This window comes from Heptranchias perlo, chromosome 7 (assembly GCF_035084215.1).
Source record: "Heptranchias perlo isolate sHepPer1 chromosome 7, sHepPer1.hap1, whole genome shotgun sequence".
NCBI classification, from domain to species: domain Eukaryota; kingdom Metazoa; phylum Chordata; class Chondrichthyes; order Hexanchiformes; family Hexanchidae; genus Heptranchias; species Heptranchias perlo.
The window spans coordinates 95534146-95551318 of NC_090331.1; the positions used below are offsets into that span (position 1 = coordinate 95534146).

Sequence of the window (17173 nt, forward strand, 5' to 3'; positions counted from 1 at the left end):
GAGTTTTGGCATTGGTGATGAGTGAATATTGGAATTAGTGAAGAGTGAGTATTGGAATTGGTGAGGAGTGATGATTTGAATCAGTGAGGAGTGAGTATTAGAATCAGTGAAGAGTGAGTATTGGAATCGGTGAGGAGTGATTATTGGAATCATTGAAGAGTGAGAATTGGAATCGATGAAGAGCGAGTATTGGAATCATGGAAGGGTCACTATTGCAATCGGTGTGGAGTGAGTTTTGGAATCGGTGCAGAGTGAGTAATTGAATCGGTGTGGAGTGACTATTGGAATCAGTGAGGAATCAGTGAAGCTCTGGCTCAGCTTTTACCAGTTTTCTAGACTAGCATGCACGCCAACTACTTGAGCTGGATTTGAAGCCAGAGGTGAAAACCAGTATCTAACCCACTCAGTGCCAAGGGACTAACCCGGGGCTCCTTGTAGCTGTGAAAGTTCTGCTATCAGAGGAGTTGGCGTGTGATTACTGACTGTTGCTTCATCTTCCGTCCTTGGATCTGAAGCAGATGTCAGAAAACTTTCACAATCACTCAGGGTTCTGAAATTTATTGATAAATCTTTTGATGATTCGAAACTAGGCAACAAAACACCCACCTCATGCCTGCTTTTAAACTCGTCTGTGCCTACCACCGAGATTTAATCTAACACGTTAAGGAAATGAAATAATTGATTTCACGTAAATGAAGACAGCATGTTTGGGTGGCTTTTATCAAATCGCAGACGTTCCAGGACAATAATACACAGAAACCCAATACAGGAAATTAGATCATTTTATCGAGAACGATTGAAAAAAAGAGCTTGCTGGAGCTAATCCTAAAGTATAAAGCGTTTTGATGGAGAAGCTTTAATCGTAAAGCTCCCCCAGAACGAATGCACGGGATGGGGTTCAGTTCAACTACGAGCATCAAAACACTAAGCACAGCGATCCTGAGCAGGGTAATAGTGGGGCCTACAACAGATACAAAGTACAAGAGTGAAGCCTCTCCCCACCATCCACCCCCCCAAAGTGGCACTCTTGCCTCATATGACAATGGCAGTCACTGTTTGTACGTGACTGGGCCTCGATTGTTTCATTTTGACATGCTGGTTGAACTGTTGCCCTGGCTCCATATTCCGCTCTAACACCTGAAGAGCTGAAACAGGAGGGAGAGCCCACCTCTCGCACCTGGGGTGGGGGTAATGGTTAGCTGGTACTATTTTCATTCTCCTTCAATTTGGCCCCAATTAGTCCCTGAAGGCACTGATTTATGGAGGGTATTACGAGTAAACCACAGAGTGTGGGACGGGAGTCACATGTAAGACCAGACCATGGCAGGTTGCTGTGAAAGTTCCCACTATCCAGACTGCAGACTGGGTAGGAGTGACAGTGCACTGTTGGGTTGTTACAACAATCTGCCCACTTTCATGGTCATTCTGTCAGCACCAGACTATTTGTTAACTTCCAATTCACACAACTTGCTATTGTGGGATTTGAACTCACTAACCTTTGGGTTGCGAGTCCAGTACCCAGAACCACTAGGCTACTGTACCCTTTGAGATAGCTACCTCGTTATCAGATCAAGTGAGTTCCAGTTATCCACCCCGACCCTGGTGTAATAAATTCCCTTATCTTGACTCTCCAATGTCATACCTTCAATACCTCGGGCGAGGAACCACAACACTGATTCAAAGATAACTCAGGTGTTAAGATTGGCAGGTTTGAGAACACAAATAGTACAGAGGTAACATATTTACATCATACTGCAGTATTTCTGCTGAAGATCTGTTAAGATTGTGAAGGATGAATTAGTGCCAGCAATCTACCGCATCAACTCTCCCTTGACGAAATGCCATAAGAGATGGTTAAACCATTGCAACGAGTCTTCTGTGCTCACCCTGTTTAACCATTTTTTTTCAGTATTTGCGTGAGGCCAAAAGAGTTGCAGCCAGCTCAGTGTTCCTCCTGCTCTGATCTCCACCTGTGCTGGGAGCCATCTGCTCATACACCACGTTCTCTTCTTCTTTCTTTCTCGGTTTCTGCAAAAAAAAAAACCACATATTTACAAGGTCACTGCAAGTCGTACCTTGCAGTTACACACAGCAGCTAATTCTGAGACACTGGCAGGTATAACAACAACAATCTGCATTTATATAACGTCTTTAACCTAGGAAAACATTCCAAGGCGCTTCACAGGAGTGTTGTCAGAAAAAATTTGACACCGAGCCAAAGAAGGACATATTAGGAAGGGTGACGAAGAGTTCGGTCGAAGAGATAAGATTTAAGGAGGAGAGAGAGGTGGAGAGGAAGGAGAGGTTTACGGTGGGAATTTCAGAGATTAGGGCCTTGACAGCTGAAGGCACGGCCGCCAATGGTGGAGCAAAGGAAGTGGGGAATGCGCACGAGGCCCTAATTGGAGGAGAGCAGAGATCTCAGAGGGTTGTAGGGCTGGAGGAGGTGACAGAGATAGGGAGGAGCGAGGCCATGGAAAGATTTCAAAACAAGGATGCGAATTTTCAAATCGAGGCATTCCCAGATCAGGAGCCAATGTAGGTCAGCGAACACGGGTGATGGCAGATCAGGACTTGGTGTGAGTTAGGTTATGGGCAGCAGAATTTTGGATGAGCTCAAGTTTATGGAAGATGGAAGATGGGAGGCCATCCAGGAGTCCATTGGAATAGTCGAGTCTAGAGGTAGCAAAGGCACGGATGAGGGTTTCAGCAGCAGATGAGCTGAGGCAGGGGCGGAGACGGGCGATGTTACGGAGGTGGAAATAGCCGGTCTTGGTGATGGAGAGAATATGGGGTCAGAAGCTCATCTCAAAGTCAAATAGGACGCCGAGGTTGTGAACAGTCTGGCTCATCCTCAAACAGTCACCAGGAAGGGGTTGGAATCGGTGGCTAGGGAACGTAGTTTGTGGCGGGGGCTTCGGTCTTACCAATGTTGAATTGTTACCAAGGGTTAGCGATGGGCAAGATTGTTGGAACAAATCTAAAATTCTAAATGCCTCTTGCAAAACGGTGCCCTCCCCCATCATCATTGATGCATACATTTCTAGTGGGGTCCAGGGGGGAAAATCGCTCCCCTCCCCAGTCCAAGTTGACCTTTCACCCTCCTCCTTCAATTGCTGCTCCAATGGCCCCTCCACTTCCAACCCTGTTGTCAGCTCTGCTGCCCTGTTTGGGTGGGGGGAGGGAAACGCCACTGTGGGTGGGACTCCTGATCTTGTGTCTCTGGAGTAGCAGGAGGTAGGAGTGGGAGCGGCACTGAGGAGCCAATATTCCCGTTTATCCTCCCATCCCTCCCTCAACAGTTGTGCCTATTCCCCCCGATTATTTTACACGATGGAGCGGGTGTAGAAAAATAACAGCTGAAATCAACTGGAGATTGGTTTCTAAATCATAGAATCATAGAATGATACGGCACAGAAGGAGACCATTCGGCCCATCGTGCCTGTGCCGGCTCTTCGAAAGACCTATCCAATTAGTCCCACTCCCCCTGCTCTTTCCTCAAGAGAAAGAAACCCGATGGTACAATGGTAGAGGTTTCAGAATCTGCGCAGCGAGGCCAGGTAGAGGGCAGCAGGAGGTAGAAAAATATTGTGCTTTAGAGGAACCAGTCGGTAATTGGTACTAAATACATTCAATAGACTGGCTGGGCATGTTACACGCAAATGTCTGTGATTTATATAATTGCACAAACTCTGAAACACGCTTGAGTCCACAATGTCTGTGCAATAGAGGGAAGAGGAATGAGCTCGTTTGACATCTGGACGGTAACATCGCTCGTAGTCATTTTGAAAACAACAAACTGCGATGGTACACAAATGATAGTTTGATGTTAAAGCATGTTAAAATGTTGATACCCAATTTAATGAAGTGGGGCAGGTGGAGCATGTTTCAGTGGGGGAGCATTTGGGGAACAGTGATCATAATATCGTTAGGTTTAGAATAGTTATGGAAAAGGACAAGGAACAATCAAATGTGAAAATACTTAACTGAAGGAGGGCTAATTTCAGTGAGTTAAAAAGGGATCTAACCCAGGTGGATTGGAATCAAACATGGTAGGTCAAACAGTAATTAAACAATGGGAGGCCTTCAAGGAGGAGTTGGTTCGGGTGCAGGGTAGACACATCCCTACGAGGGGGAAAGGAAAAGCATCCAAAGCTAGAGCTCCCTGAATGACTAAAGATATAGAGATGAAAAGGAGACTTATGACAAATGTAAGGTTCATAATACAGTAGAGAACCAGGCTGAATACAGAAAGTACAGAGGAGATCTAAAAAAGGGAATAAAAGAGGCAGAGAGAGAGTATGAGAACAGAATAGTGGCTAATATAAAAAGGGAACCCAAAAGTCTTTTATATACATAATAATAGTAAAAGGGTAGTCAAAGGAAGGGTGATGCCGATTAGGGACAAAAAAGGAGATCTTCTCGTGGAGGCAGAGGGTATGGTTGAGGTACTAAATGAATACTTCACATCGGTCTTCACTAGAGAAGAGGATGCTGCCAATGTCACAGTTTAGGAGGAGGTAGTAGCGATATTGGATAGGATAAAAATAGATAAAGAGGAGGTACTTAAAAGATTGGCAGTACTCAAAGTAGAAAAGTCACCCGGTCCGGATGGGATACATCCTAGGTTACTGAGGGAAGTAAGGATAGAAATTGCAGAGGCTCTGGCCGTAATCTTCCAATCCTCCTTAGATATGAGGAAGGTGCCAGAGGACTGGAGGATTGCAAATGTTACACCCCTGTTCAAAAAAGGGGAGAGGGATAAACCCGGCAATTACAGGCCAGTCAGCCTAACGTCGCTGGTGGGGAAACTTTTAGAGACAATAATCCGGGACAAAATTAATTGGCTCTTGGAAAAGTCTGGGCTAATAAATGAAAGTCAGCACAGGTTTGTTAAAGGGAAATCGTATTTGACTAACTTGATTGAGTTCTTTGATGGAGTAAAGTTTGAAGTATGGAGAGAGTTGATAAGGATAGTGCAGTGATGTTGTGTATATGGACTTTCAAAAGGCATTTGATAAAGTACCACATAATAGACTTGTTAGCAAAATTAAAGTCCATGGGATTAAAGGGTCAGTAGCACCGTGGATACAAATTTGGCTAAGGGACAGAAAGCAGAGAGTAGTAGTGAACAGTTGTTTTTCAGACTGGGGGGAACTATACAGTGGTGTTCCCTAGGGGTCAGTATTAGGACCACTGCTCTTTTTGATATATATTAATGACCTGGACGTGGGTATAGAGGGTATAATTTCAAAGTTTGCCGATGGAAATGTAGTAAACAATGTGGAGGATAGTAACAGACTTCAGGAGGACATAGACAGACTGGTGAAATGGGCAGACACATGGCAGATGAAATTTAATGAAGAGAAGTGTGAAGTGATACATTTTGGTAGGAAGAATGAGGAGAGGCGATATAAACTAAATGGTACAATTTTAAAGGGGGAGCAGAGAGACCTGGGGGTTCACATACACGAATCTTTGAAGCTGCCAGGATAAGTTGAGAAGGCGGTTAAAAAAGCATATGGGATCCTGGGTTTTATTACTAGAGACACAGAGTACAAAAGCAAGCAAGTTATGCTAAACCTTTATAAATCACTGGTTAGGCCCCAGCTGGAGTATTGTGTCCAATTCTGGGCACCACAATTTAGGAAGGATGTCAAGGCCTTAGAGAGGTTGCAGAAGAGATTTACTAGAATAGTACCAGGGATGCGGGACTTCAGTTATGTGGAGAGACTGGAGAAGCTGAGGTTGTTCTCCTCAGAACAGAGAAGGTTAAGGGGAGATTTGATAAAGGTTTTGAAAGATTTTGACAGAGTAAATAAGGAGAAATTGTTTCCAGTGGCAGAAGGGTCAGTAACCAGAGGACACAGATTTAAGGTGATCGGCAAAAGAACCAGAGGCAACATGAGGAAACATTTTTTTACACAGCGAGTTGTTATGATCTGGAATGCACTGCCTGAAAGGGCGGTGGAAGCAGATTCAATAGTAACTTTCAAAGGGGAATTGGATAAATACTTGAAGGGAAAATAGTTACAGGGCTATGGGGAAAGAGCAGGGGAATGGGACTAATTGGATAGCTCATTCAAAGAGCCAGCACTGGCGCGATGGGACAAATGGCCTCCTCCTGTGCTGTACCTACTATGATACTCTGTAGCGAGCCCAGGTATCTCATATTGGACTGATAACCTTATATGACTTACACTCCAGTCCTAAGAAAGTCTCGGACTCTAGAGACAAGTTAACTTTCAAGATTTATTGAACATGATTACAGGTAAGCAAATATGTCCATCATACTTATAGTGGGATACATATCAGGGACCAAGAGCATCAACTATCTAGGCCCTTCTTGATCAGAAATACTGCCTGACGATACAGTTTATTCTACTTTCACATCTTTATCATAGCACTCCTACTTTTGGTCATAGAATATGAGGTAGCCCCAGCATTATGTACTATCCCTTTGTCTGAAAACTGACTCAAACCAGATTTGTCCAGCTCTGCAGTATATCACCTGGCTAGCCTTGGCGCAAAACTTTAGACAAGAGGCCCCGGGCTAGAAATTCGGCCATGTAGCGCCCGCTGTGTAGGCGCAATGCGACCTCCCGAAGTTCCAAAATGGTGTCCGGAGTGCACGTGCACACTTCTAGCGTGACGTGCAGTAGACGCTATCTTGGTAAAGGGGTTAGCGCAGGCGCAGATAACGAACGCCAGCAGCATGTAAAGTAGGGAGAAAATGCGTTAGGTCAGTGTGCAACGCTGATTTAAAGGGATAGATACCATTTTGGCACTTAATGTTCTAGCCAACGCATTGTCTTAACCATGACCAGCTGAACATGTCTTAGACGGCCTGGAGGACCCCCCACCACTATTCCCTCTAAGCTGTGCACGGCTGGGCAGCAGTTTGTTGTGTGCCACCCAACTCGTCATTCCGTCCGCACACCAAACCAGTGCTCTCTGGTGGAGAGTGTCCTGCAGGATGTCTGGGTGATGTGCCTTTCATGGTTGAATAGCTGCCAGTGTGTGTGTCCTGTGAGTTGTGGGTGGGCGGCTTGCAACAGTGGTAATGTGTGAGGGTGAGATGAAGCATCTGATTAGAAGAGTTGAGTACAGATTTAAAGAGTTTGTTGGTATGTGGGTGATGGGGGATTTAGTGCATGGTGCAGTTGGTAGGAGATGCCACTTGACAGTTGAACTCACCCACCTTGACGACTCGTGTCAAATCATTGCATTTCTTCCTGCACTGCATCCATGTTCGTGATGCTTTGCGCCTGGCATTGACTTCGTCCTCTACTGCTTCCCACTGCCTTTTGAGCCTATGTCTGGAGGGTCTATTGCCCCCCCCACTGCGGATATAAGATGCCCCTCCATCTGTCCCCTCTCTTGCACCAAGGTCTCTAGTGCATCATCAGAGAACTTTGGTGCACGATCTCTCGCAGGCCTGATACCAACTCAGATTGGAGGATGTGGGATTTAGTGGTGCGCAGCCTTTATTCAATGTTTTAACATAACTCAACAGTTTGTAAACATAGGGATGGGACCTGCATCTGTGTTTTATATGTGCAATATCTGATCTCCGTTCAGATTCCATGTGGACCCGTATTTTATTTTTTGCAAATAAGAGGTGAAGCTGTCTTTAAGAGGGGTGAGCAACTCATGCAATATCTGGGCCCCCCTGCTGGTGAGAAGTAACACGAATGTCTCGTGCTGCCTTCATTGGAACCACTAGGCGCGGGTTAATCGCGCACCGCGATGCCCGCGCCCGTATTCGGGGGTTAATTGCGCAGCGCGATGCCCGCGCCCGTATTCGGGGGTTAATCGCGCACCGCGATGCCCGTGCCCGGATTCGGGGGTTAATCACGCACCGCGATGCTCGCGCCCGTATTCGGGGGTTAATCACGCACCGCGATGCCCGTGCCCGGATTCGGGGGTTAATCACGCACCGCGATGCTCGCGCCCGTATTCGGGGGTTAATTGCGCACCGTGATGCTCGCGCCCGTATTCGGGGGTTAATCGCGCACCGCGATGCCCGTGCCTGGATTCGGGGGTTAATCGCGCACCGCGATGCTCGCGCCCGTATTCGGGGGTTAATCGCGCACCGCGACGCTCGCGCCCGGATTCGGGGGTTAATCGCGCACCGCGATGCTCGCGCCCGGATTCGGGGGTTAATCGCGCACCGCGATGCTCGCGCCCGTATTCGGGGGTTAATCTCACACCGCGATGCCCGCGCCCGTATTCGGGGGTTAACCAATTTAACCCTCCTCCACCCATCATCTCTTATTCAGGGCTGCTTCATCTTTTTTTTCTGAATACTTTTCTGCTATACTTGGTAACCCTCCACTTAACTATTTTAAACTTATATACTCCTAAAATCATGATATGAATTTAATCTAAGAATCTATTATCAAAACCCAGTTCTACAAGAATACAGGCCATTACTTTTACACCAGTAGCCTTATCTTGCTCAAGTTATCTTTTCTGCACAGAGATATCTTTGACTCATGCGATACTCTGTTTTTCTTTTTCATGACACTATTTTGAAGAAGAGCAGAGGAGTTCTTCCTGGTGTCCTGGCCAATATTTATCCCTCAACCAACACCTAAAAACAGATTATCTGGTCATTATCTCATTGCTGTTTGTGGGATCTTGCTATGTGCAAATTGGCTGCCGCATTTCACTACATTACAGCAGTGACTACACTTCAAAAAGTACTTCATTGGCTGTAAAGCGCTTTGGGACGTCCTGAGATTATGAAAGGTTCCACAGAAATGCTCTCTCTATACCAATTGATGTTCTTTTACCCATATCAAGCTGTTAGCCTATTACATTACACACTATCCTACATCTCACTGCCAGCTCTGCCCCATTTATACTTTTGAACGCACTTCAGCTTTTTTCAACTTTGTGGTTTCGGTCCAAGAGCACAAACACATCTTGTCCCCCTGAACTACCAGAAGGAGGACGTCCAGCCCGACTTTATTTTTCAACCTCTCACGCTCTTCTTGTCTTTTTTCCTTAAAAAAAAGGTTTGTGTTTTTTGTGAATTATACGCTCACTGAGCTGAGGGATGTTAGTACTGGGGAATGGGATACTTTCCATTTCAGGCAACCCAGCGTCGGTACTAAGCACTCCCAGACCCAGCCCAGCCTAAAGCTCCCTCCTCTCTGCCCAACTAAATGCCTCAGCCCTGACCTCAAAACTGCAGCCGTTCCTATACCAGTGTGACCCTTTTTCATTACCCACACCAGCCATCTGGTGACCTCTGAGATTTAATGTTGGTTTAGAGAAGGGCAGTTTTATACTGTGTACAGTTTTGGTCTCCTTATCTAAGGAAGGATATACCTGCCTTAGAGGGAGTGCAACAAAGGTTCACTAGTTTGATTCCTGGGATGAGAGGGTTGTCCTATGAGGAGAGATTTAGTAGAATGGGCCTATACTCTCTGGAGATTAGAAGAATGAGAGGTGATCTCATTGAAACATATAAGATTCTGAGGGGGCTTTACAGGGTAGATGCTGAGAGGCTGTTTCCCCTGGCTGGAATCTAGAACTAGGGGGCATAGTCTCAGGATAAGGGGTCGGCCATTTAGGACTGAGATGAGGAGAAATTTCTTCACTCAGAGGGTTGTGAATCTTTGGAATTCTCTCCCCGAGAGGGCTGTGGATGCTGAGTCGTTGAGTATATTCAAGACTGAGATGAATAGATTTTTGGACTCCAAGGGAATCAAGGAATATGGGGATCGGGCGGGAAAGTGGAGTTGAGGTCGACGATCAACCATGATTTTATCGAATGGCAGAACAGGCTCGAGGGGCCGAATGGCCCACTCCTGCTCCTATCTCTTATGTTCTTATATACTGTGGCCCAAGGCTGACTTAAAGTACCTGGGAATTGTGAACAGTGGGAGCCCCTGACACAAAGGGGCATGGATGCAGAGACGCTTGTGTATTAAGCAGCTCGAAATCCTGCTGCGCAGGGGCCCAGGGTGTGAAGGATCTGAACCATTTTGTGGTGTCTCTACACTGATCAGCCAGTCAATGGGCATCAAGCGGGGAGAGCTCTCCAGGGTTGGAGGTTCTACAATTAAACTTAGTGGCTAGACCGCGGCAAATTGGTCCGTTGGCTTCATCCGGATAGTAGCGGAGAGCTGAGGGCACCAGTCGCGGCTCCAGAGGCAACTCGCGGTCACAGGGGCAGCAAGACAGGCCAGCTTAAATGTCGGCCGAGGGCCTCAGGAGAGTCCGGTGGGGGGAGGGGGCCCTCAATTTGCATCTGCAATTGGCCTAGCCAGTTTCAAGCGCCTGTCCTGAACGTCTGCCGAGCAGCCCAAGCACCAGGGGAGGTCCCACTGGATTGGAAACAAGCAAAGCCTCACTCTCTATTTTCACAAAAGAGCCAATAAAACAAACCCTGGTAACTACAGCCAAATTGTCTCACATCAGTAACTGGGAAAATAATGCAACCCTTCATTAGGAATACAATCATGGATTAACCAAATGAAAATAATCTAGGAAGTGTCGACCCACATAGATTCAGAAGGGGTTGCAAAGAGAGTGTCCCAGGGATCGGTGCTGGGGAGATAGACTGAGTGGGGTGTCCTAGGGATCGGTGCTGGGGAGATAGACTGAATGGGGTGTCCCAGGGATCGGTGCTGGGGAGATAGACTGAGTGGGGTGTCCTAGGGATCGGTAGTGGGGAGATAGACTGAATGGGGTGTCCTAGGGATCGGTGCTGGGGAGATAGACTGAATGGGGTGTCCTAGGGATCAGTGCTGGGGAGATGTACTGAATGGGGTGTCCTAGGGATCGGTGCTGGGGAGATAGACTGAATGGGGTGTCCTAGGGATCGGTGTTGGGGAGATAGACTGAATGGGGTGTCCTAGGGATCGGTGCTGGGGAGATAGACTGAGTGGAGTGTCCTAGGGATCGGTACTGGGGAGATAGACTGAATGGGGTGTCCTAGGGATCGGTACTGGGGAGATAGACTGAGTGGGGTGTCCTAGGGATCGGTGCTGGGGAGATAGACTGAATGGGGTGTCCTAGGGATCGGTACTGGGGAGATAGACTGAGTGGGGTGTCCTAGGGATCGGTACTGGGGAGATAGACTGAATGGGGTGTCCCAGGGATCGGTACTGGGGAGATAGACTGAATGGGGTGTCCTAGGGATCGGTACTGGGGAGATAGACTGAATGGGGTGTCCCAGGGATCGGTACTGGGGAGATAGACTGAATGGGGTGTCCTAGGGATCGGTGCTGGGGAGATAGACTGAATGGGGTGTCCCAGGGATCGGTACTGGGGAGATAGACTGAATGGGGTGTCCTAGGGATCGGTGCTGGGGAGATAGACTGAATGGGGTGTCCTAGGGATCGGTGCTGGGGAGATAGACTGAATGGGGTGTCCTAGGGATCGGTGCTGGGGAGATGGACTGAATGGGGTGTCCTAGGGATCGGTGCTGGGGAGATAGACTGAATGGGGTGTCCTAGGGATCGGTGCTGGGGAGATAGACTGAATGGGGTGTCCTAGGGATCGGTGCTGGGGAGATAGACTGAATGGGGTGTCCTAGGGATCGGTGCTGGGGAGATAGACTGAATGGGGTGTCCTAGGGATCGGTGCTGGGGAGATGGACTGAATGGGGTGTCCTAGGGATCGGTGCTGGGGAGATAGACTGAATGGGGTGTCCTAGGGATCGGTGCTGGGGAGATAGACTGAATGGGGTGTCCTAGGGATCGGTGCTGGGGAGATGGACTGAGTGGAGTGTCCTAGGGATCGGTGCTGGGGAGATGGACTGAATGGGGTGTCCTAGGGATCGGTGCTGGGGAGATGGACTGAGTGGAGTGTCCTAGGAGTTGGTGATGTTGTGATATACTGAGTGTCCCATGGTATGTGCTGGGGAGATGCACTGGGTGGAGACTCCCAAGGGCTGATGCTGGGAGCCCTACTCTTACCGCTGTACATAGACAACCTAGAAGCAAATTGCAATTTGGTCAGACTTGCAGCTGAGACTAAGCTGGGGTGACTGGGACGGTGGGGGGTGGGAATAGGGGAGTCTTGATTGGTGCAATTGCATCTGATGAGACAGCTAAGGAGATAGAGAAGCACTAAGGCAGATGAAATTCACTGGAGCAGCAGGAGACCTACTCAATAAATGGTGTTTCATTAGCCGAGGGAGAGGCTGAGAGAGATCCTTGAGTGATCATGGATTCAACAGTCCAGTCATCGCGTAGCACCAATCAACAAAGGGAGCAGGATGTGCAGCAAGCCAGCCAATCAACAGAGTATAGGTTGGAGGATGTGGTGAAGAAGCTCCACAGGGCTCTGGTCAGGTTGCATCTTGAATGCTCTGTCCAGTTCTACTCACTGAGGTACAAGGGAAACAAGCACTGGGAGTGGAGCAGAGAAGGGGGGGCGCGATCTCCATTGTCTGGGGGACCGGGTTATAAGGAAACGTTAGAAAAACACAGGGCCGGAAAACACTTGGGAGCCAATCCCGCTCCGCTGGTCTTACTTTGCCGGAAGTGCGATGGAAGGTCCCCGTTCACACATGTTAAAGAGGTTTAGCTCTGAGGAATTTTCTGGCCCCGATAAGAGCAGAACGAGGGGGGAGGGGTGTGTACAGGATACAAAGTGGAATAGAAAGGGTTAATGCGGAGAAGTTTTTCAAGGCAAGGAGACACGGGTACAAACTGGTAAAAGGCAAGTTGAGGTGTGCTGTTGGGAAACTGATTGTGGAACACAGAGAGTGATCAATACCTGGGATGGGCCCAGGTAGGGGAGGGAGACAAAAACTCTGGAGCCACTCGAGAGGTAGCTAGATGCTGTGATGTGTAGGTTCCTATGGAGGGATGTGCTGATGGCTTCCCTTGCCTCTACTTATAGAATCATAGAATCATTACAGTGAAAAAGGAGGCCATTCGGCCCATCAAGCCCGTGCCGGCTCTTTGTAAGAGCAATCCAGTTAGTCCCATTCCCCCGCTCTTTCCCCATAGCCCTGCAAATTTTTTCCCTTCAAGTATTTATCCAATTCCTTTTTGAAAGCCACGATTGAATCTGCTTCCACCGCCCTTTCAAGCAGCGTATTCCAGATCATAACAACTCGCTGCGTAAAAGAGCTTTTCCTCATGTCACCTTTGGTTCTTTTGCCAATCACCTTAAATCTGTGTCCTCTGGTTCTCGACCCTTCCACCAATGGGAACAGCTTTTCTTTATTTACTTTATCTAAACCGTTCGTTATATTTGTGATCGTGGTGATATTGAATCTTACAATCTTACAGCACAGTAGGGGGCCATTAAATTGCATCTGCCATGTGTCTGCCCATTTCACCAGTCTGTCAATGTCCTCCTGAAGCCTGCTACTATCCTACTCACTATTAACTGTCAAGTTTTGTATCATCCGCAAACTTCAAAATTGTACTTCCTATACCCAGGTCCAGGTCATTTATATATAGCAAGAAAAGCAATGGTCCTAATACCGACCCCCGGGGGACTCCACTGCATACTTCTCACCAGTCTGGAAAACATCTGTTCACCACTACTCTCTGACTCCTATCCCTTAGTCAATTACATATCCAAGCTACCACCATCCCTTTAATACCTTGTGTTTCTATTTTCCGAATAAGTCTGTTCTGTGGTACTTTATCACATGCCTTTTGAAAGTCCATATATACAACATCTCCTGCACTACCTTCATCAACCCTCTCTGTTACTTCAAATAACTCAATCAGATTAGTCAAACACGATTTGCCTTTAACAAATCCATGCTGACTGTTCCTTATTAACCCATGCTTCTCCAAGTGAGAATTAATTTTATCCTTGACAATTGTCTCTAGTAGTTTTCCCACCACTGACTGACTGGCCTGTAGTTACCAGGTTTATCCCTCTCCCCTTTTTTGAACAGAGGTGTAATATTTGCAACCTCCAGTCCTCTGGCACCATTCCCATATCCAAGGAGGATTGAAAGATTGTGGTCAGAGCCTCTGCTATCTTCACCCTTGCTTCTCTCAGCAACCTAGGATGCATCCCATCTGGACCAGGTGACTTGTTAACTTTGAGTGATGCCGACCTATTTAGCACCTCCTTTCTATCTATTTTTATCCTAAACAATATCTCTACTCCTCTCTCCTCTATTGTGATATTAACTTCATCCTCTTCTTTTGTGATGACTGATGCAAAGTCCTCATTCATTCCCTCAGTCACACCCTCTGCCTCCACAAGAAGATTTCCTTCTCTATCCCTAATCGGCCTCACTCTCCTTTAACTATCCTTCTTTTTATATGTTTATAAAAGATTTTTGGGTTCACTTTTATCTGACCCGCTAATCTTTTCTCATACTCTCTCTTTGCCCTTCTTACATCCTTATTCGATTTCCCCCTGAACTCTTTATATTCTGCCTGGTTTTCGATTGTATTCTGTACCTAACATTTATCATAAACCTCCTATTCCTGTTTTATTTTAACCTCTATTCCCTTTGTCATCCAGGGAGCTCTAGCTTTATATGCCCCATCTCTCCACCTTATGGGAATATGCTTGGTTTGTACCCGAACTATCTCCGCCTTGAAGGCCTGACATTGCTCATTTACTGTTTTCCTGGCCAATCTTTGTTTCCAGTCCGCCTTTGCTAGATCCCTTCTCAAATCACTGAAATTGGCTCTCTTCCAGTTGGCACTTACTTTAGCCATGCAGGACACCGATGTCAGTACAATGTTGTAGATCATGCAGAACAGAGTCAGGATGCCTAGGATTCCCACAATTATGAGCAATAAAAACTGGGTACCTGAAACACAACCAAAAATATGAAATGAAAGCACATTGCAGCTTGAGATTCTCCACTGCCTCAGGTCTGTCAATACAACCAAAACAAGAGGGCTCTGATTCCTACTGTAACTTTCTGTGAAACTTAGGTCTGTATTGTCGGCCTGGTGACCTAAAAATGCCCAGAGATATTCACGAAATCGAGTGCACGTCATTCCTATTGACCTAATCAAGGTGTTTCAAATGATTAAGGGATTCAAACGGTAGCTACGGATAAATTATTTCCTCTGGTGGGGGAATCCAGAATGAGAAGGCACAATCTTAAAATTAGAGCTGGGCCAATTGGGAGTGCAATCAGAAAGCACTTTTTCACACAAATCTGGAACTCTCTCCCCTAAAAGGTTGTGGACGTGGGGTCAATTCAAATTTTTAAGACTGAGATTGATAGATTCTTTGTTGGGTAAGTGCATCAAGGGATATAGAACAAAGGTGGGTAAATGGAGTTAAGATACAGATCAGCCATGATCTAATTGAATAGCAGAACAGTCGAGGGGCAGAATGGCCTCCTCCTGTCCCTATGTTCTCATATAACTCTGGAAACCAGAAAGAGTTAATTCTTTTAACTCAGAAAAAGGATCTGTCACTGTTGGCATCAGGAAGTAAAAGCACCCAGGCTTATCAAGATTGAATGAAGGATTATATTTTGATCACCATGAGAGGGAGTACCTAGAGTGAAAATCTTTCATTTTTGTCCTGTCCCCCTGTCACAAATTATTTAATTTAATCTGAACCGGTTGGTGTAAAATGGTATGAGTGACCAAATTGACAAATCCAGGGCTTTCCTAGAAGAGCGATAGGGACTTTCTCAGCAGTTCTTTGAAGAGCAGTTAAGGTGAAGGGTTCAAGATTCATCTGGTACAATGTGATTAATATCCTATTAGGTTTATTAGGGGCTCGATATTACTGTTCTTAGCATCACAGCACGAGGACTTGAGATTTTCATTGGTGCATTAAATACTGAGCTGATTGGCTGAGTCACATCAGTGTGCAAATATAAAAACACAATCTCTTAATCCAGTTTTTAGTGGCTGTGGGCTCACAACATCGATCAAACCAGAGTGCAGGACGAATTTGGCAATCTGACCCAGAAAGGCCACCGGATGGCAGGTGTGGGGAAGGGGAAAATGTTGCACCAAAACATTAGGGGGAGCTGTTCCGAGGTTGGGGCTCAGGCACATTGATGGGACAGTGTAGAGGGAGCATTACTCTGTATCTAACCCATGCTGTACCTGCCCTGGGAGTGTTTGATGGGACAGTGTAGAGGGAGCTTTACTCTGTATCAAACCCGTGCTGTACCTGCCCTGGGAGTGTTTGATGGGACAGTGTAGAGGGAGCATTACTCTGTATCTAACCCATGCTGTACCTGCCCTGGGAGTGTTTGATGGGACAGTGTAGAGGGAGCTTTACTCTGTATCTAACCCGTGCTATACCTGCCCTGGGAGTGTTTGATGGGACAGTGCAGAGGGAGCTTTACTCTGTATCTAACTGTGCTGTACCTGCCCTGGGAGTGTTTGATGGGACAGTGCAGAGGGAGCTTTACTCTGTATTTAACCCGTGCTGTACCTGCCCTGAGAGTGTTTGATGGGACAGTGCAGAGGGAGCTTTACTCTGTATTTAACCCGTGCTGTACCTGCCCTGGGAGTGTTTGATGGGACAGTGTAGAGGGAGCTTTACTCTGTATCAAACCCGTGCTGTACCTGCCCTGCGAGTGTTTGATGGGACAGTGTAGAGGGAGCTTTACTCTGCATCAAACCCGTGCTGTACCTGCCCTGGGAGTGTTTGATGGGACAGTGTAGAGGGAGCTTTACTCTGTATTTAACCCGTGCTGTACCTGCCCTGGGAGTGTTTGATGGGACAGTGTAGAGGGAGCTTTACTCTGTATCTAACCTGTGCTATACCAGCCCTGGGAGTGTTTGATGGGACAGTGTAGAGGGAGCTTTACTCTGTATCCAACCCGTGCTGTACCTGCCCTGCAAGTGTTTGATGGGACAGTGTAGAGGGAGCTTTACTCTGTATTTATCCCGTGCTGTACCTGCCCTGGGAGTGTTTGATGGGACAGTGTAGAGGGAGCTTTACTCTGTATCTAATCCGTCCTGTACCTGCCTTGGGAATGTTTGATGGGACAGTGTAGAGGGAGCTTTACTCTGTATCTAACCCATGCTGTACCTGCCCTGGGAGTGTTTGATGGGACAAAGTAGGGGGAGCTTTACTCTGTATCTAATCCGTCCTGTACCTGCCCTGGGAGTGTTTGATGAGACAGTGTAGAGGGAGCTTTACTCTGTATCTAACCCGTGCTGTACCTGCCCTGGGAGTGTTGATGGGACAGTATAGAGGGAGCTTTACTCTGTATCTAACCTGTGCTGTACCTGCCCTG

General features: G+C 47.1%; 1 protein-coding gene across 3 annotated transcripts in view; it reads right to left on the bottom strand.

Annotated features, from left to right (window-relative positions):
- Nucleotides 1-542: 542 nt before the first annotated feature.
- The window catches only part of LOC137323969 (cytotoxic T-lymphocyte protein 4-like), a 29604-nt gene continuing 12973 nt past the window's right edge, over nt 543-17173 (bottom strand). For all 3 annotated transcript variants that reach the window (XM_067988129.1, XM_067988128.1, XM_067988130.1), the window contains exons 3-4: nt 14658-14761; nt 543-2028 (exon numbers count right to left, since the gene is read on the bottom strand). In XM_067988129.1, coding sequence (XP_067844230.1) covers nt 1906-2028; nt 14658-14761 — 227 coding nt within the window. In that variant the 3' untranslated portion in view covers nt 543-1905. The remainder of the gene's footprint in view (nt 2029-14657; nt 14762-17173) is intronic.